Here is a 19601-nt window from a genome sequence, read left to right as displayed (position 1 = left end):
AAGCAATTTTGATGTGAAATACTTTGTTGTGTTCTTTGCATTGTTTGTTTTTTTTGTGAAATGTAAAAACCACCAGCATCTGGCAAACAAACCTGAAGGTGTTTTCTTATGTTCCTGAATGAAACATTGTGCAAAGATAACTTGAATGATTAAATCAATAATTATGCAGCAACGCGGCATTATTCCCTGTTAGAAGAAAAGAAAAGAAAATGACAAAAAAGTTTAATATTGTGGTTGAAAGCTTCGGAAGTAAAGTAGCGTGAGGTGCACTTGAAGGCAGCACAGCTCTCGTCAACAGCGTTGTTGCTCTTGAACGCAGCTTGTTACCTTTTATTTAACATAGTGGATCCCGGTCAGAGGCGAGCCAGCACGGAGCTGAAGTCAGGTCGGGCTTGTATCATATCTAACCCGAGGTTGCTGCTTAAATCTCCAGCTTTGATCGTGTTTGAGTCTCGAACTGAGGCTTAGGTTTCTCCCGGATCGTGTTGTTATTGGACAAGACCAGAACCAGGGACCTGCTTCAGGGGACAAACACCCAGTCCTCCACCGTTTACTGTCAGGTGGTGTTTAATCTCCAGGTGAGACTGGTCAAACAGTAACTACCTGCAGCTACAGTATATAATATAATATAACCACTACACGGTGAGTGGGTGGTGCACTGTACGGAAACCTGGAGGACTCAACCTTCAGAAATATGGGAATGTTATCACTGAGACATACATGTTATTCAATGTGTTGTAGGCATGTTGCGTTTTGTAACACACATGTGGTTGGATAGGCGGGGCCCATGTGATTGATTGACAGTTGTTTGCACCACTCCGAGGGAGGGGTGGGGGGGGGGTGGGGGGGTGGGGGGGGCAGAGTCTAGTTAATGATGTTATGAAGTATTAAGTAAGTACCACACTGTAATAATACTCTTATTACACGTAAGTGATGCATTGAAAATGTTATTTAAATAAAAATATTAAAGTAAAATTTACATAAAGTACCAAAACTGTGCAATGCAGAAATATATCTATATATTCATGTTTAAACAGCATTTTACTGCTGCAGCTGGACGTTTAACTACTTTTTATAAGGCTGCAGCTGATGACTGTTTTTACTCTGCAGATGATTTTCTTGACTGATATTGAAAACAGTGAGAAATGCACGTCACAGTTACCCAAAGTGATGCCTTCAAGTGTCCGGTTTTGTAGCTGTAATTATTTGTGACATTGTGAAAGAGGAATAATGAAATGCTTCGCAGTTTTAATGAAAAATGACTTAAACAATTATCAAAATAGTTACCAATTCAGTCACTTACTGGTTTCAGCTCTACTTATATAAACTGTTGTGTAGTAATCTTAAGCAAGTAAAAACAAGTGCACACCTTTGATTTCTAAAATCAAAAATGGCTCCAGTCATGAAACAGGGAGGCCATGAATCCAAGGTCCTCCAACATCTGTCTTTGTTTGATCATTTATTATCAACACAAGGTTCCTTTTCCGTTGTCCAGGCGGTAAGAATGACCAGCCTCCAGCTGAGTGCAAAGGAGGAGATGGTGGAGAAGTTTCTGGATGCTGCAGCCAGAGGAGATCTGACGCAGGTGTCCACGCTGCTGTCTCAGGTCCCATCACTCATCAACCAGACGGGATACAGCGGCTGGACAGCACTGATGCTCGCTGCTCGCAATGGACACCGCCATGTGGTGGAGATGCTGCTGTCACATGGGTACATACTGGGTTTTTATGTACATAACATAACATTGTTAAATACAACTATTTAACTAAACTACATTTCCGACTCTTTTATAATTAACATTTTTTAATCAAGCTGCATTAATCTTTTTTGCCACTAGGGGGCAGAATAAGTCAGAATAAAGCAGACATACACACAATCCTGACGTAGAGTTAATTAAACCACCACCTAATTAAATTGTTCTGGTGAACATGATAGTAAATAGCTGCTTTTTCACAAACCAAGCAGACACAGAGCAACATTATCATCGCATACTAAATGAAAAAGTAAATGTAAATGAATGTATGAATGTGAATGTAAAATAAAATCAGACTTAATAGGCAGAAAATAGGCTACAAATACAGGCTAAAGAGGCTTAACCAGGAACTGAAAGAAGGCTAAAACTATGGGCTAAAAGAGGCTAAAAAAGGAACTGAAGGGAGGCTAAAAGTCGAGGCTAAAAGAGGCTAAAACTATGAGTTGGAAAGTTCTGTGAAGCTGCAGAGTTGATGATGATTTTCTATAGGTAACCCCCTAATATATTACATAGAGTCATTTGTCCAGTTTTAATTAAAAATAAATATTGGTAGCAGTTTAAATAATGAAAATCTAAAAGAATAGGAAAAAACCGGAAAGATGAACCCCAGACTTCATCGTCTTTTCACTTCTGAAACACAACCTCACCCACACCCTTGGATAGATGGACTCCTGAAATCTCTAACCTCTTTTCTGCCTTCTGTCTTCAAGCTGTGACAAGTTCTCAGTGAACAGTTCGTCACAGACTGCCTACGATATCGCCAAGTTTTGGGGCCACAGACACATCTCCAACCTGCTGGGCCGGACTGATGACGGCTGCCAGCGAATCCTGCCGGGCGCTGACCTCAGCCAGCAGGAAAACTACTTCAGCAGAGAGATGCTGGACCGGCTGAGTGGGAAGAGGACAGACAAAGTGTGGCTGGAGGCCAAACAGAGCGACCCAGACACAGTCTACCTCCTGTTCTCCAACCTCAGCCCCATGGTCAGCAGCTCCCAGGAGGACGGCAGCACAGGGGTACGTGGCTGCAGGAAAATGTTACTGATACTTGTGATTTCAAGCCTCTGGACCAGCATGTTCTTCCATGAACATCTGGCCATTATTCAAAGCTGTGACTGAGGAACAGAAGGAGAGATTGTGACCATATTTCCTGCAACTTCACTGGTTTGCCGAGGCATATAACCACAAGGTGATTTGCCGAGCTCCGGTGTTTGGTACATCTGGGTAATGCCATTAAATATGCATTAGCATGTTTGATGTGTTTCTGCACACAAATGCTATAACTGCTGAACAATGCTAACACATTGTCCTCATCTGATTCACAAGTCGCATTTCACTGGGAACTCGCACTCGCCATAGTGTGTCTGACTCAGTCGGACACCAGTCAGCTTGAGCTACTCTTAGCGTGGCACATTGCTAACTTTCTGACCGTTTACAGCTTAACGTTTCCAGGTGGAACTCTGTCTTGTGAAATTTAGTTCTGCATTATGTTCCTCAATCTTCGTACACAGGCTTCTGCATATTCTCCAGATGACTGCATTCACTGAACCGCAACCTCTGTACCGTGACGGGTCAGGACGAATACATGTACCGTTACACCCTAAGTAAAGTACCATATCATCTGCATAAAGGAGCAGGCTTGGATTGTGGTTGATGTGGATTTTATAAACAAAAGCGTTAAGAGACAGTTGTAGTGTCTGAACGCACACAAAGAGACAACATTGATTTCATCGTCACCTACAGGATTTCTGGAAAACTGAAAGTCACAACCAAACTGAGCAGGAAGCTAAATAAGAGAAAAATGGAGAGATGTTGTGATCCTGCAGCTGGCTGCTACTTTAAATGACATGCTCAGTCTGACTTTTTGATTATGATTGTGACTCAAACAGGTTGAAATCAAGCTGTGTCGCTTCAGATATGAGGCTGTTAAGGACCTTCTCCAGAAACCTGCGACTGTGCTCATCTTCCTCGGCGTGGAGAGGAGGAGAAACCCCTCCTCCACCACCTCTTCCCCTCAGACAGAGGAGGGTGTTCACGAGCCTCCAGCTTGGTTTGCCATCAGCACAGATGAGGACGCAGCTGAACTTCTTAAACGCTGTAAAGAGAAGAACTGCTCCTTCCCAAAGACGCCCAACAGAGACCTGCTGAAACTCAATGAGGAAGAGGCCGGTGAGGAAGACATATGACTCCTCTGTAACTTCTCTCTCTCTCTCTTGTATCTCAACTAGAGCAACAGGTTTTATATGACTTAAATATTTAAAAATCACCTAACAAACTTTGTTCCCTCTCTCGCTCCTCCAGGAGTAGTGGCTCAGGCTCGATCGGTGCTGGCCTGGCACAGCCGCTACAGCTTCTGTCCGACATGTGGCAGCAGCACCAGGCTGGAGGAGGGAGGATACAAGAGGACCTGCCTGAACTCCGACTGCAGGAGCCTGCAGGGGGTTCACAACACCTGCTACCCACGAGTCGGTACGAAGCACCGTCCACGTTCCCTCTCTGCTCTTGATAAATGCTGTTAATGCTGTAGACACCTGCAGGATATTAGCTGTGTTTAAAAACCTACATCACTTGTGAAAGTTGTATTTGAATTCAGTTAACACTTGAGAGCGTTTATACTGATGCGCATAAGTGAGCATTTGACATTTTCAGGTGGAAAAATGCAGTGAATTTTTGATATCACAGGTTTGAGTTCAGTTTTACCTAAATGCTGCTAAATTTGTAAATTAACAGATATTTTTTTTTTTTTTACAAAAAGTTTATCAATTAATTTTTTTAGGCAAAAATGCCAGCAAACATTTACTGGTTCTATCATCTCAAATGGGACATTTTCCTGATTTTCTCTAATAGTAAACTGAAAACCTTGTAGGCTTTGGACTGCTAGTCCAACAAAACAACAATTCAAGTATGTAAATTCTCTGGAAACTTGTAATGGACATTTTTTTAGTATGTGCTGACGTTTTATAAACCAGCGCATTAACTGACTAACTGAGAAAATAATCATTAGTTGCAGCCATAAACCTAAATAAAATCTACTTAAAGGTCCCATATTGTAAAAGGTGATATCTCTGGCTTTTTTAATTATAAAGCAGGTCTAGGAGCTACTGTATGAAAATATCACTGTGCAATTGACAGCCCGTATTCAAAAACTGTGCCTTAAAAGGAGCCATCAGGACTTTTGTAACTTTGTGATGTCAAAACAAAACAGTCACCCCCCTCAGCTATGCCCCCAACACTGCCCATTTGGACCTATCTTTGCAGGATTTGGTTTCTCTGAGTGTTTACCTGAAATCTGCTATATTTTTATTCAATCACTCAGAAAACAGTCAGCCAGTCAGAAGAGAGACTCAGAGCCTCGCTTCTGATTGGCTGACTGACCTGTTGTTGCTAGAGAGAAGCCTGAGAGAGAAGAAAACCACATTGAGATGGTTTTTGGCTCTTAAAACCACAAATATATCTTCTTGTGGATATCAACACTTCAAATAAAATAGTTATAATGTAAAAAATGGGAACTTTAATTGATCCTTAAGGAAAACTTTGAATTTAATATCTTTTCTGTGTGTTTTCAGACCCTGTAGTCATCATGCTGGTGATCCACCCCGATGGAAATCAGTGTTTACTGGGAAGGAAGAAGATCTTCCCAGTTGGCATGTTCTCCTGTCTGGCTGGATTCATAGAGCCTGGTAACTAACACTAACACACACACACACACACACACACACACACACACTTGTACTTCTGTCTTTGTGAGGACACTCATTGACATCATGCATTCCCTAGCCCCTTACCCTAACCTTAACCTAAACCTAATTCTAACCATAACTCTAAAACCAAGTCTTAACCCTCAAAATGTGATTTGAAGGTGTCTCAAAAAGTGAGGACCGGCCAAAATGTCCTCACTTTCCCAAAATGTCCTCACTCTGTTAGTAAAATACTTATTTTGGTCCTTACTATGTAGCAAGTACAAGTACACACACACACACACACACACACACACACAGTGACCTCCTCTCCCCTCGTGTTCCTGCAGGGGAGACGGTCGAGGAGGCGGTGAGGAGGGAGGTGGAGGAGGAGAGCGGAGTGAAGGTCGGACCGGTTCAGTACGTCTCCTGCCAGCCCTGGCCGATGCCTTCCAACCTCATGATAGGCTGCCTCGCTGTTGCCATATCAACGGACATCACTGTGGACGAGAATGAGATTGAGGAGGCTCGCTGGTTCCCACGGCAACAGGTACAACCATAACAAATTCTACTTTTAACTTCCACTAATACCAGAAATAGTAATACGAATAATAATTGTTTCCATATTACTAATAGACTTACTAATGAGAACCATTAAAATAATCACTTGAACCTGAAGCGTCAGAACTGACCTGAAGTTGCACCCACTGCAGATTCCTCGTTAAGTGTGGCTTCAGTTTTCTTTTTTCGTTTAGGTGGTTGACTCCTTGCTCAGAGGAACCCGTCCAGCCTTCACCATCCCTCCCAGACAGACCATCGCCCACCAGCTGATCAGACACTGGATCGGCATGAACTCTAACCTCTAACCTCCAGCCTTTGACCCTTGACCTCCCGGCCAGCCGTGTCAGACCTGCAGTTGGTCAAATGGGTCTGAAAAACCAGCAGCTTTCTGAACCGTTGCTGCTTCATCACGGCAAAGCAGCTGCAAGTCGAGGGAATCGCTTGCAGGTTGAACACGACACAGTGAAGGTTTGTGTCGCTGTGAAATGATTCCAGTCATTTGACTGCACTGTCTGTATGTGGAAGGAGACAGGCGTCACAGCATCGACACTTAAAGACAAAGACAAAGGTTCACAAAATGAAAAAGATCTTAAACAATACATGTACCTGAAAGCAGCGGTCACTGGAGCTCTGAGGTTTGAACTTACACTTGGGGACTTGCAGTGTGATGATGGATCAAATAAAAGGCAGAAGTACTGACATTTAGTAAGAACTGGGGAAAATGCACTGTGTTTATTATTATACCAGACAAATACAAAAAGCGGTCGTCTGCAAACAGCAGCAGACTGTTTGTTCCAGAAACAGTTGTGTCAGGTTCAGATGAATTATGTCAACACTGCAGTTATCCTGTAACAAAAGCAACATTTCATTGTTGAAGCATAATTTGAAGGCATGTAAAAACTAATATTGAAAAAAAATAAACAGCTGCCCTTAAGTCAGCATTGTGTATTTTCTTTTTCTCTTTCTCTCTCTTTTTTCATAAAATATATGAGATATAAAATATCAAGTATATTAGTTCTCATGAAGCAGCTTTACTGTGATATTCCCTGTCACTATTATAACAGGGAATTATTATACTATACAGCTATTAAATATAGTTTATACTATTATAGTATTCAAGAGGACTGACTGATTGTAAGATCGAGAATTGCCTTCACCAACCAGTCAAGTTGCAGTTTACACCCATGTCTTTTCAGACTCTTATAATTTATGTAGTAAAGACTTGTAAGGAATTTCAGTTTTCAGTGTACTTTGTGTAATAAGAATATGCATTCTTGAGTTATGGCCAAAAATGTGTTTTGTGAGGTCACAGTGACCTTTGACCACCAAACTCTAATGAGTTTATGACAAGTGAGCCTAAGTGCAGCTGATTCTGGCAAAGCTTGGAATGAACTGACAGTGTGTCCTGATAAATACAAAGACAGTTTTAGAGGTGGCACCAGAGCATATAAAGTCAAACCAAAATATGTGAATGGATGCAAACAGACATGAGCTCGAGGACACACCAACAGGACAAACCTTTTACCTGAGTCGTCTCCATTTTTAAAAAAATCCGTCCAATTTTGTCTTCGACTGTGTAATGAATGTCAACAGCCACAAGGGGGTCGCTAGTGTTGCCACAGCCTCTTGGTCCTTTTCTTCCAACTAAGTCGATAACCTAGCATGCAATACTGACGCCGCTGGCTCTTTCCTCATCTGCAGTTTTATCAGTAAAGCAATTGTTTGCTATGTAGTCAGTCTCACAGATCAGATAAGAGCCTGTCCGTCCAGTCACTGTTTCAACATCAGTTTTCCGCAGAAATGAAGAGTTTTCCAGATACTCTGCCTCACAGGTCATGTGATTAGCACAGAGACTATCTGCATGAGCCTTGAGTTCACGAAAAGAACATTTTACAGTGCTCTGATGTGACGTCTGGGAAAGGTTGAGCTGCCTGGTCTCTTCCTCTTTACGTGGAAACAGGAAGTTAGTTTCTTCAGGTATCTGACGCAGCAGAGGAGCGTCAGCCTCTTCCCTCTCCTCAGATATGAAGACTTGGTCAGGATGATGGCACTTCACGACGCAGTCAGGATGATAGGACTGGAGTTGGTGCTCTGGAGTTAGTGGAGTATCAGAAACATACTCTGTGTCCAGTTCGAGGGCCGACAGTTTGATGACGAGGTGACTGAGTGGCAGCAGAGAGGTGTCTTCATGTAGGTCCTCGTCTGATGAAAGTAGGTCGTCTGATCCGATGGCGATGACACCTTTCTCTCCGAGTACGTCTGTCACCTGGAAGTCTTTGATATCCAGGATGGTTCTTTCTGCATATTTCTGTTCAAGGGAATAAATGAAAGCTTGTCAATGGAAAGTATATAGTTCTAATAAAGAAACGTTTAGATTTCGGGGTAGAACTACAACTGGCTGATGTAATGGTGTCATTACAAACATGTATGGCTGACTGCAACACACAGAACTTCAAATCTGAGTCCAACAGTTACAGTGAGTCTAACAGGAACAACACAAATGTTAAAGCTGCAAAAATCAAATCACCTTGTGGTTTGGGTCCACCAGCCACTGGCCCGTCGAACTGCCCCTAGGGCTGGAGATGGGGGGGAAGAAGTATGGCCTGTACCTGCACAGTAGAGATGAATTTTAATGTGACAGCTGGTAAGGAGTAAGAAAGTAACATTTTTAGATTTTAGATCTGATGTTAGAGGCTTGTTGGAACAAAACATGCTAACGTAGAGCAAAGAAATGTGGTAAAATGAAGGCTTCTGTTTCCCACAGGATCCAACCAATCACCAGCCACAATGAAAGAACTGCAGGTGCATTCCTGTGTTATGTACCGTGTGTGTGTGTGTGTGTGTGTGTGTTGACTCACACAGTCCTGGACAGGATGCAGATGACTAATACAGTGACAGCCAGCAGCAGCAGAGGAGTCACTGTAGCCACCACTGGGACCTCATCTGAAAGGGAAACACACTGCACCAGTGACGCTTGTAACCCTGACCCTGACAGAGCAGACTTATAGCTCCACTGTTATTATCATTAGTCTCATTATATACACATTACATATATACATTATTATTATTATTGTATACTATTAACTCTCACTGTCCTACCATGCACATGCAGGCACGCACGCACACACACACACACACACCTAAATTTCAATTTATATAGACTTTGTCTATATATTTTAATATCACAGTGTCTTCTATGTCAGTTTCTGTTTCACATTTTTCATCAGTAAAGTAAAAAAAAAATCCAGCAGCCTACACTTATGGGTAGAGGAGTTATAGTTAGTGACAAACACATTAATAAACACTTGTACATACATTATTGTCAGTTTGTCAGATGTTTATTTACTGCTTATTAATACTAAATGGTGGGACTAATAATATATACATTCCATCTCCGCATGTACTCTCTGGCTCTATATTTAGATATTTTATTTTAATTCATAATATTGGATGATATTCCAGAGCTGTTAAAAAAACTCACCAAAACCTGTTCTGAAGGGGACAATGGCTCTGGACTCATCGTCAGCCAATAGGAGAAGAGAATACTCAGTGCCGGGCATCAGGTTGGAAAAGGTGTGCTGCCATTGGTACGGCCGCAAAGACACAGCTCCAACAGTCTCTGTATTTACAGATTTTATAGCAGATATTTTCTGTCTGTTACTGTTACTGTTCACTGAACCACTGTTACTCATTTTATGACAAAATACACATTTTAGCAAGAAACTGCAGTGGGATTAAAACACAAATTAATCTTAAAAACTTCAATTGTTGGTTAAATCGATAAGAATTGTGACAAACAATTTGCTGTAAAAATAAAAGTTTTCATTATACTCAGAGTTAATTTTCCAGTTTAGATCAGAGACTAATGTAGTGACACATCTCAGAAGAAAACTCTGTGAACCTACTTTGTCTTTCTGAGTTTTTCGTCAGTATCACTGTGTATTCGTTCACTCTGATTTGTCTGGACTTCCTCTGCCACGCCCACTTAACTGTCACCAGTGTTTTGGTCATGTTAACAACCTCCAGTTTGACTGCCTCCATCAGAGCTGAGAAAACACCAGGAAACAAATCAAGTCAGACATCTCTGTGGAAGATGTTAATGTTCACATCAATTTATTCACAATTGATCAAGAGGAGTTCTGTTAATTGAAACGCTGCAGCGAGTGGCCGTTCCCAGATATTTCAGTGGTAACCACAATGGATGTAAATTAATTAAAGGGTCAGTTCAGCCATATTACAAAAATATTATATTTTTTCACTTCCCTAGCTATCTCTCTCTGCCACTGACAGATGGCATTTCAAAAAATTCAACAGCAACAGAATTAGTAGAACACACTGGAGACAATTTTTGATTGAAACTTGAAGATGGCACTTCTTCTGTAGAAACTACTTTCTGCTGAACAAATAATCCCGACACTTTGTTTTGGAGTAGAGGCAAAAAAAACCTGAGTAAATCAAAACTGCATGATCAGATACAACTAGAGATAAGTGAGTTTTTTTGTTTGGTTGGTTTAAACCTAAACCAGATGATGTTATCAGCTTACCAATATTCCTCATACGTACCTGAAGACTGAACATTTCTTACAAGAGGCCAGCAAGTGCCTCCAGAAATGTTATAAATGTCTTTATAGATCATCTTTTTTCTAGTTTTATCCATGAAGAGAGATCTCCTCTGTCCAGTGTCATCTTGACATTATTTTAAAAACTAAAATCCAAATAGAAATTTTGTTGAACACAATCATAATATTATCAGATTACAGCATCTGTCAATTTCTTCTGATCAAGGAATAATTTGTGGGAAAATCCTGGTGGAAGTTGGTGAAGTTCACAGAATTCAGCTGAGTGTTCCTGGGTCAGATCCACTGGCAGGTGCCAAAGGCAGGAAGATTAAAACCCCACACTGAAGAGCCTTAAGACAACAAGGTGCTGCTTTTAGTGGCACTGTTACCTTTCTGCTGTTCAACATTGGGAAACCTTGCATAACCTTTCTGTCACCGAGCATGTTAACACCAGGATGCTAACTGGGCGTTGCACTGACAAATGAAATTTTAGAAATTCAAGAGTGACATCTCTTTCCAGAGCCTGTATTCCTGTTACTCTGGATAATCCACACTGGAGGCAATTTTCAATTTAAATTTAGTCCTGATGTCCTAAAAGATGGCACTTCAAGGCCTCTGTAGAAAATACTTTCTGCTGAAGAGATAATGCCTACACTTACCTCCTTGCTCCAGACTGGCAGGCAGGGACTGGGGAGATCCACACTGCTGCTTGTAGACGGGGAACACACTGACCAGGTGGGGCTCATCAGGGTCAACATCTGTCAACACACCACACAGTTATTACACACTGTACACACTCTAAAAACTAAAGTGGGGAACAGACCTTCACCGGCGATACAGGTTTCTTCTTAAATTAGCCTGTTTTTCTTGCAGCTGTTTCAGAGTAAAAGCCTTGATGCTAATAATCACATTTCTTTGCTGGGAAGCTTTTACAACGAAGCAGCTGCAGATAGTGTTTGGCATGTGCAGGTGCAGCAACTAAAGGAAAATGTGACCAACAGGAGCTGATGATAAGCACGTAGCTTTCATCAGTTTGTAGATGGTGTTAGATTACAGGGGAAATTTCAAGACTTCTTTCATTAGATGTGAGTGGTCCCGCATTAAGTTTTACACATGACTCAACAATATGTAGTTTCAAAAACAGTTGCTCATTGTAGTTTCAACTCTCAACAGTGGATTAATCCACATGTTAGTGAGCAAGGACGGTGTGTGTTTGAGTGAAAATAAACTACAGTGTTTGTTCATTGTGATGGAGGAACATGAAGGAACATGTCAGGCAATGCAACAGTGTGATTTTATACAAACACAATATTTGTTTTTAGTTGTTTTCTTCATTAGATTTATTGATAAGAAAATTATTGAATATCTACTAACTAATTCTTGAACAAAAGTTCGGTTAGATATTTGATCTGGTTTGAATTGTTCTGGACAAAAAATGACTGATTAACTCATGAATGAACATTGGAGCAGCAGTAATGGTTTTTTTAAGCTCTTTTGTTTCACGATGAGGAGAAAATAGTTTTTATAGACTGATCAGATTTAAGAGGATCGATCTCCTCAACACCTTAAAATGTGTTCTTTCAGAGCTTCAGAGTTTATTAAAGGTCCCATATTGTATAAAGGTAGATGTCCATGTCTGTTTTGATTATAAATCAGGTCGAGGTTCTATACTCATACTGGGAAAGTATCAAAGCCTCAGTCCACAGAGAAATGCACACAGCCTGTATTCAGACACTGAGCCTTAAATTGAGCCGTCAGGACTTCTGTAGCTTTGTGATGTCACAACAAAGCAGTCACCGCTCTCAGTCATGCCCAAAGCCCCACCCACCTGGACCCACCACCCAACTTTGCAGGATTTGGTTTCTCTGAGTGTTTACCTGAAATCTGCTATATTTTTATTCATCACTCAGAAAACAGTCAGCCAATCAGAGGAGAGACTCAGAGCCTCTCTTCTGATTGGCTCACTGACTTGTTGTTACTAGAGCTCCAGAGAGAAGCCTGAGTGAGGAGATGTGAAACTACACTGAGATGGGTTTTGGTTCCTAAAACCACAAATATATCTTCTGGTCAATATAAACACTTCAAATAAAACACCAGAAAAGTGTAAAATATGGGACCTTTAAAAGTTTACTTTTAGTTTAATTTTCTCATTAAACTGTTTGCAAAGTACAAACCCAGTTAACTCAAAGAGATATACTGAGCTGCCACAGTGCATCTGCCTGCTGAAGTTATCTACACACTGACTGATGCATCTTTTGTTTATAAAATGCACAACTTCAGTGAAGGTCAAGTGTCCTCTCTGGTCTGTGTTTTTGTCTACATGTTTTTTTTGATATGATGATGATGATGATGACGATGATGACGATGATGACGATGATGACGATGATAGATAATGCAGAAAATAACCATGGAGCTCAATACTCCAAAACAGCTGTACCTTGCACAACAATGGAGGTGTTGAAGCCATCCACTGTGGACCAGTGGCTGGTGGATGGATTCATCTCTAAGCGCCACTGAACAACAAAATGATTGACAGGTAGGGCAGAGGGCGGGGCTGTGGGGCTCTCCCATTGGACTTGAAGACTTTTGACATCTGGGAAAGAACTGTTAATCCACAGGTTTGTGACTGATGGAAGATCTGCAGAAACCAACAATAGGATTATCAGTGATATCAGCGTTTTTCAACACATCCATCCAAATGAAACTACAAAATTTTAAGGCACCACCCTGCAGGAGGAAGAGTTAACTGACATCCAACACCGTCCCACCACTTGCACCCTGCAGATTTTAAACTGCCAACTCACAAAAAAACACATGTGTCATTCAGCAGTTGCATTTCTGCTGGTGTTTTTACATTGGAAGACAACTAGAGAACATTTGAGTGTTGCAAGAGGTTTTATCTGAACATCCCACACACACACACACACACACACACACACACACACACACACACACACAGGAAACTGCATAAACAGAGAGCACAAGCTTTAAATCTGTTAACATCAGTTTAAAAGAAGGCTGATCATTATGATTAGCAATTTAGCATTAGCAATTAACGTAATTCTGTGTGTTTGTATGTGATGGTGTTGTGGGTATTAACATGTTGAATTACTGGGCTGTTGATTGACCTTTAGTTTAGTCGTGCACATTCTGCAGAACTGCTCAACTGTGTATTTAAGTGCCACGCTGGAGGAGCATTCCCCACAACCTGGCAACGCAAAGGTTTTCTGTTGCTGATCTGAAAACCATAGGGTAAATGATTCATTAATCACTAATAAAGCCTTTAGAGGGCAGTGTGCCACTCACTGTTCTGTCTTTGTGTGTCAATGCTGAGCTGTGCAGCAGGTCCGAAGCCGGCCGTGTTGAAGGCTGTGACAGTGACGGTGCAGTTCCCTTCCTCCACCACCAGGTCCTCCATCACATCTGTGACATTTCGAATCAATCTGTGCTGCAGACCCTGCTTCTTCACTAGCTCGTAGCTCACCTGGTATCCGAGGATATGACCCCCGGCCTCGTAAAGGTCAAGACCCTGCAGAAAGATGTCCATTAGTCCATTAGCCAACATTTACTGCTGATAAAGGCCTCAGTCTTACCGCAAGTGACACAAATGATAGTCGACTGAAAACTTAGAAGTAATGTTATTTTTATGAATGTCAGCATGTTGCCTGAATGTTTTTAGAGTGTGTTCAAGCTGTTTTGTTGCTGTTTCTTGTGCAATTTTCAGGAGTGTTGTAGATAAAATTTAATCCATGCATTTGCTGTTGTTTTAATTCCAACATCTGGTAACATTTGCTAACATAACTGACAGAAGCCTAACATTTCATAATGCTGCTTATATTATTTTTTGTTCAAAATTAACACTGATGGCAAGAATATCATTAGGTTTTATTGTTGGTTTTAAGGGAAATGCAAGATTACTTTACGGCACAGACGAGGCAGATGGCTCTTTTCCCCCAGGACAAACACAGCTAAAGCTTTAAGAGATCAATGTCTGCTTCTTGGGTGATATTTTGACATATTTCAACCAGAGGACCATTCAAAAATTTTATCTTCTTGGACACTTAATCTGTAACTATGTTTTTTTTTTCATTTAGTACTGTTGCTTGTCCCTGAGATTCCCTGCAGGTAGTTTACCTTCCACATCAGATGAAGGACCAGAGATCCATTAGAGTCCCTCTCCAGTCTGTAGCACACCTCTGGAGGCTTGGAGGGCACTGGCATTGAAAAAGTGCAAAATTAAAATTGAAGCTTCTTGAAACTTATTAAATGTGATTGGTTACGTCCATTATAGTGACACATGTGGTGGGAAAGTATTTAAATCATTACAGGATGTTATCCCCCGTTACCTCTGTCCAGCGTCCTCACTGTGATGTCAGGACTCCAGCTGCTCCAGATGCCAGAGTCCCGCCCCCTGCAGGCCATGGCAGCTTTGTAGATGGTGAATGGCAGAAGGTCTTTGATCGTGTAAACCAGTGTCTGATCTTGATACACAGGGAAATCCGGAGGCTGGAAACCAAAAACAGAGAGCACAGAGTACGAGAGAAAGACTGACTTTGTGTGGTATCTCACTCAGTCAGGAGCGTTTTGACCATGTTTCACAAATGTGGATAAAGTTGTTGTAATGTTGTTTCCTTCACCTTTTTTCAGCACTAACTCTGCCTAATGTAAATGACTGAACTTATTGCAGGAGAGACATAGAAGGAATTGAAACTTGGTACAAATAAAATAAAGTAAATGCCGACTTAGCCAAGTAGTGGGTAAAGTTAGTGCAAGCCATTAGGGAAGTTAGTCAAGCAGTTAGTCAATATAATGTCCTTATAAGTCACAAAGACGAGTGTTTATGTGTCCTTGATGCTAACCTGAGACCACGTCCGAGTGTCGTTGACTCTGTAGTGAAGCCGACAGCTGCCGTCGCTGCTGCTTCTCCAGGACACAACAACAGAGTCGTCATTGGAGCCGAGCACAGTTAATACAGGCTGAGAAGGTTTGACTGAGGAGACAAGGAGACAAGAAGAGGACGACTGCTGTTACAGGGAAGTGAAGTGTTCACAGGTCAAACAGTCACATCTCTGGGCCACTAACCTGCCCGATGTAGACACACAGTGTGAGGCTGGGATCTGATCTCTGTCCCCATCATGAAGTCTTTTATCCTGGCTGTTATGTTGAGGACGGCTGATGGGTTGAAGATGCCCTGACAGGAGAAGACTCTATTCCTACTGAAGAAGAAAAACAAGATACCAGACACATCTAAAAAACTATATCTTATAGTTAACATGTAATTTACATGACTTCCTTGATTGACAGAATCAAGTGTAACTCAAGTTGATCTTCAAAAATGAATGTTTCCCTCTTGTCAGTGTTTACCTGCTGAAGATGAGAGCGATGTCAGGCTCGGTGTAGCTGTTCAACTCCTGACTCAGCTCACATGTTATGGATTCATAAGACATGTAAGACATCTGGTAGTAACACAACATGTTCAGAGTCTCTGCAGCAAAACAAGAGGATCCAGTTTTAACAACTCACTGCAGCCAGAAACCCAAACGTCATTAAAATAGGATAAAAGCTGTAGACGTGCTGACTGTTAAAATGTTTAAATTATTTTTTATTTATTATATATATCTATCAGAAGATATATTTGTGGTTTTAAGAACCAAAAACCACTTCAATGTATATTTACACATCCTCTCTAAAACTTCTCTCTGGAGCGCTAGTAACAACAGGTCAGTGCCTCTCTTGCGATTGGTTGACTCTTTTCTGAGTGATCGAATAAAAACATAGCAGATTTCAGGTCAACAATCAGAGAAACCAAATCCTGCAAGGCTGGATGGTGGGTCCATGTTGGGGGCTTGGCTGAGAGTGATGATTGCTTTGTTGTGACATCACAAAGTTACAGAAGTCCTGACCGCTGGTTTTAAGGCTCAGTTTCTGAATACAGACTGTGTGCATCTCTGTGTGGACTGAGGCTTTGATACTTTCACAGTATTAATATAGAACCTAGACCTGCTTTATAATCAGAAAAGACATGGACATCTACCTTTATACAATATGGGACCTTTAAGTACTGGATTTAAACTCAGGTCAAAATCTGTCATCTATGGAAAAACTGAAGTAATAAAAACCAGTGAAAAACTAAATAAAACCAAGAATGAGAAAAACAACCAACATCTGACTGCTGTGTGTGTGTGTGTGTGTACGTGCTCACTCTGTACAGATGAAGGCGGTCGAGGGCCACAGTCTCTGAGGTCGGTGACACACACCTTCTCGTCCTCTGTACACAGCCTCAGATCAGAGCTCTTTACCGTCACCTCTGACGCACAAACACACAAAAACAAGAGACTCACAGCAAAAGTAAATATGATGATTCTGTTGCCAACCTGCCATCACTCAGCTCACATCCAGTCAGTGTTCAGTGTGTTCAATCACCTCAGTCAGTGTGAAGGATGTATTGGTTTTGAATTACTAAATAAATTCCCTAAAATTTCCCACATGCATGTAAATGCGTGTCTTTGAGGGTCTTTGAGAATCATAACTGTTAAAATCTTTATTTCAAAATATTGGAGCAGTTATTTCCAGACAAGAGGTGCATTAAAACACAGTATGATTAAATGTGGATAATTTCAGTGCTTCTCTACCTGTGGCTCAGGATTTACAGCCTCTAATATTTAATTCACCTTTAACAGTCTTAGAGAGAAAATCATTTGACACGCAAACTAAAACAAAACTTGTGACAAAGGGTCACAAGATATTTATTTGTTTTAAGGCAACACAAACCAGACCCACTGGATTAGTTTCTATGAAGTCCAGGAATTGAATTGACCCCCTTAGTAAGCGTACAGTGTGTGCACAAAGCTTGCACTTTAACACATGAATGAAAACCCAGAATCCGGCAGAATCAGAGCGAAAACATCAAATTTCTTTAGGACAGTTTGCAAGAACAACAACAAAAGTGTTCACTGTTGAAACTGCAGGTAAGACCTTGCTCAGACGACGACATACAACAAAAAGGCTGGAGTTACACCTGTTCTTAAGCTTAAAGTCCTGAGGTAACTCCAATTTTCTTTTAGGAAAATGGTTCCGTTAATCAAATCTTTACTAATACACATCTGAGACTAAACACCACTTTAGTCTAAGCATAAACCTGCCTACCTCACAAGGTTTAACATTTAAATACAGTATATGGCCTAAATTATTAAGAAAGATTTGTAAGCAACTCACCACGTGAAAAGACACAGAGGATGCTCATCACGGTCCAGATAGTGATGTGCAAAGGCGACCAAATGTCCATGTCAGCTGCTCCAAGGCACAAAGTATTTACAAAACCAGCTCATTGTAAACATAAAAAAACATCCATTTGTATGTGAGTGAACTAAAAGCCTGCAGAGGTCATTTTATGTATATCTCTGACGAGATAAAGAAGAGGAAGTCAGCAGATGAACTCAGCATGCTGCTCCACCGACTGACTCTCAGGGTGTTGTCAGGAAATTGCTCCATGCTGCTAACACATCACGTGTGTGTCTGATAAAATGATAAAATGAAGATTTCCTCAGAAGTGGCTACTGTTTGCCCCCTGCCTCCCATTAAAATGAGCCTTCAGATAATGGAAACAATTAAAGGTGGCACGTCAGTAAATCAACACTTTACTGTAACAGACCAGTCTGAGGAAGCCCCTCACTCTCAGCAGTGAGGCTCTGGGATAAGAGTCAGAGGGAAACATCTCCACAGCTGCTGGACGGCTTGAAATGGTCCATATACATATATTTGTTAACATTTATCCACTTCCTCATTTCCTTTGTATTTTTGTATTTGTATTTTACTGTATTTTAATTCAGCTATGACAATTAATAAAATCATCTCTCTATCTAAATTTGGTATTAAACCATATACTGTATGTAAAAATGCCCGTAGACTCCGGGTCTGGAAAGTGACACCAAGTGCCTTGAACCTGGCTTTTTGAAACCAGGAGAAACCATATTTGGACAAGAAGGTGGAGCTGAGGAGGAGTGAGGGGTGGAGCTGACCTGCTATGTACTCTATTCTGATTATCAGGCAGGTCAGTGTGTGGTACAGTCTGTCAATCAAAAGGTAGCCCCGCCCTAATGCATATCCTACTTTATGGTCTATTTTCCTCTAAATGGACCATAATTTTAAAAATGAACATCATGTTGTATTGAAGAAAACTTGAAACTAGAGACCATAAACTCAGTAGGATAATGTTTACTGAGGTAATAAATCAAGTGAGGAGTAGAGACATTTTCCTACAGACTTCAATACAATCACACTTCTTTTAACAACCAGTGGAGTCGCCCCCTGATGGTCATTGGATAGAAAGCAGGTTTAAGGCTCATCATTGGCTTCACTTTTCAAATCCACAGTCTACGTCCATTTTTATACACAGTCTATGGCACTAACACAGCACAGCCTGCTGGCCGAAGCTGAGCTGAGTCAAGTCCTCCCTCCAGACTTCTGGACTTTGGTCAGATGTGCTGTCATTAGGGCTGAATGAAGCAGTGGTGACAAGTCACATTCTCCAGATGAAAGGGAATATTCTCATCAATATTTTCCTGTATAATTTTCAGTGAAAATAAAATGCAATTCCCACTGAAATCGTGATCCATATCGCAATCAATTTACTGACATCATGTCCAGTCTGCAGAGGTGTTGGGTTGTTAGTTTGCTAAGCGACAAAATCCCCACACAAGGAAGTGACTGACTGACCTTTCCTCTAGTGCAGGGTGACATTTGTGGTTTTTACTGAAATATCCCAACAACTATTCAAAGTATTAACATGAAATTTGGTTCAGACTTTATCGTCTCTCTCAGAATTAACTGTAGTCAGCTTTGGTGACGCCTCAACCTTTCATCTTTTTTTTTTTTTTAAAAAGATATATTTTGGGGCATTTTTGCCTTTAATCGACAGGACAGTAGAGAGTGACAGGAAAGGGGCAGAGAGGGGGAATAACATGCAGGAAAGAGTCGGGCCGGTCGGGAGTCAAACTAACCACTAACCACCCGGCTCTCTGGTCGCCACACAGGTCAAACTTTGAATTTGTCCTA

The 19601-nt window shown here is 41.2% G+C and overlaps 2 protein-coding genes across 5 annotated transcripts; one reads left to right on the top strand and one right to left on the bottom strand.

Annotated features, from left to right (window-relative positions):
• Positions 1-324: 324 nt before the first annotated feature.
• Positions 325-6926, top strand: nudt12 (nudix (nucleoside diphosphate linked moiety X)-type motif 12). 2 transcript variants are annotated; one of them, XM_071483890.1, is made up of 8 exons: positions 325-578; positions 1496-1710; positions 2464-2767; positions 3640-3919; positions 4052-4219; positions 5317-5430; positions 5778-5977; positions 6183-6926. In XM_071483890.1, the coding sequence occupies exons 2-8, from the start codon at positions 1505-1507 to the stop codon at positions 6291-6293; spliced, it is 1383 nt and encodes a 460-aa protein (XP_071339991.1). In that variant the 5' UTR covers positions 325-578; positions 1496-1504; the 3' UTR covers positions 6294-6926. The 2 variants fall into 2 exon arrangements, with proteins under 2 accessions (XP_071339991.1, XP_071339992.1); XM_071483891.1 differs by having other exon boundaries at positions 1476-1710.
• Positions 6706-19558, bottom strand: LOC139624616 (interleukin-6 receptor subunit beta). Of its 3 annotated transcripts, none has more exons than XM_071483882.1 (15): positions 17763-19558; positions 16750-16854; positions 15912-16032; positions 15630-15763; positions 15407-15537; positions 14894-15053; positions 14682-14761; positions 13854-14076; positions 12985-13185; positions 11207-11305; positions 9894-10034; positions 9470-9607; positions 8847-8931; positions 8516-8597; positions 6706-8296 (listed from the first exon to the last, which is right to left on the bottom strand). In XM_071483882.1, exons 1-15 carry the CDS (start codon positions 17830-17832, stop codon positions 7646-7648), a joined length of 2421 nt encoding a protein of 806 aa, XP_071339983.1. In that variant the 5' UTR covers positions 17833-19558; the 3' UTR covers positions 6706-7645. The 3 variants fall into 3 exon arrangements, with proteins under 3 accessions (XP_071339983.1, XP_071339984.1, XP_071339985.1); XM_071483883.1 differs by having other exon boundaries at positions 15630-15760; XM_071483884.1 differs by having other exon boundaries at positions 8120-8296; positions 8516-8629.
• Between the last annotated feature and the right edge of the window lie 43 nt (positions 19559-19601).

The sequence above is a fragment of the Trachinotus anak genome, unplaced genomic scaffold (assembly GCF_046630095.1).
Source record: "Trachinotus anak isolate AG129_WGS33_773 ecotype Australia unplaced genomic scaffold, CSIRO_AGI_Tana_v1 ptg000008l, whole genome shotgun sequence".
In the NCBI taxonomy this organism is placed as follows: domain Eukaryota; kingdom Metazoa; phylum Chordata; class Actinopteri; order Carangiformes; family Carangidae; genus Trachinotus; species Trachinotus anak.
The sequence above is the reverse complement of the archived record's forward strand: the minus strand, read 5'-3'. Positions and strand labels throughout refer to the sequence as shown.

What these genes read in the sequence shown, in the direction of transcription:
- nudt12 (XM_071483890.1), top strand. Translation starts at nt 1,505, where the DNA reads ATGACCAGCCTCCAGCTGAGTGCAAAGGAGGAGATGGTGGAGAAGTTT. An exon ending in AGGAGGACGGCAGCACAGGG is followed by an intron (nt 2,768 to 3,639) that starts GTACGTGGCTGC and finishes TGACTCAAACAG; the next exon opens with GTTGAAATCAAGCTGTGTCG. An exon ending in ACTCAATGAGGAAGAGGCCG is followed by an intron (nt 3,920 to 4,051) that starts GTGAGGAAGACA and finishes TCGCTCCTCCAG; the next exon opens with GAGTAGTGGCTCAGGCTCGA.
- LOC139624616 (XM_071483882.1), bottom strand. Translation starts at nt 17,832, where the DNA reads ATGGACATTTGGTCGCCTTTGCACATCACTATCTGGACCGTGATGAGC. An exon ending in ACCGCCTTCATCTGTACAGA is followed by an intron (nt 16,033 to 16,749) that starts GTGAGCACGTAC and finishes GTTTTGCTGCAG; the next exon opens with AGACTCTGAACATGTTGTGT. An exon ending in TGGTGGACCCAAACCACAAG is followed by an intron (nt 8,297 to 8,515) that starts GTGATTTGATTT and finishes TCCCTTGAACAG; the next exon opens with AAATATGCAGAAAGAACCAT.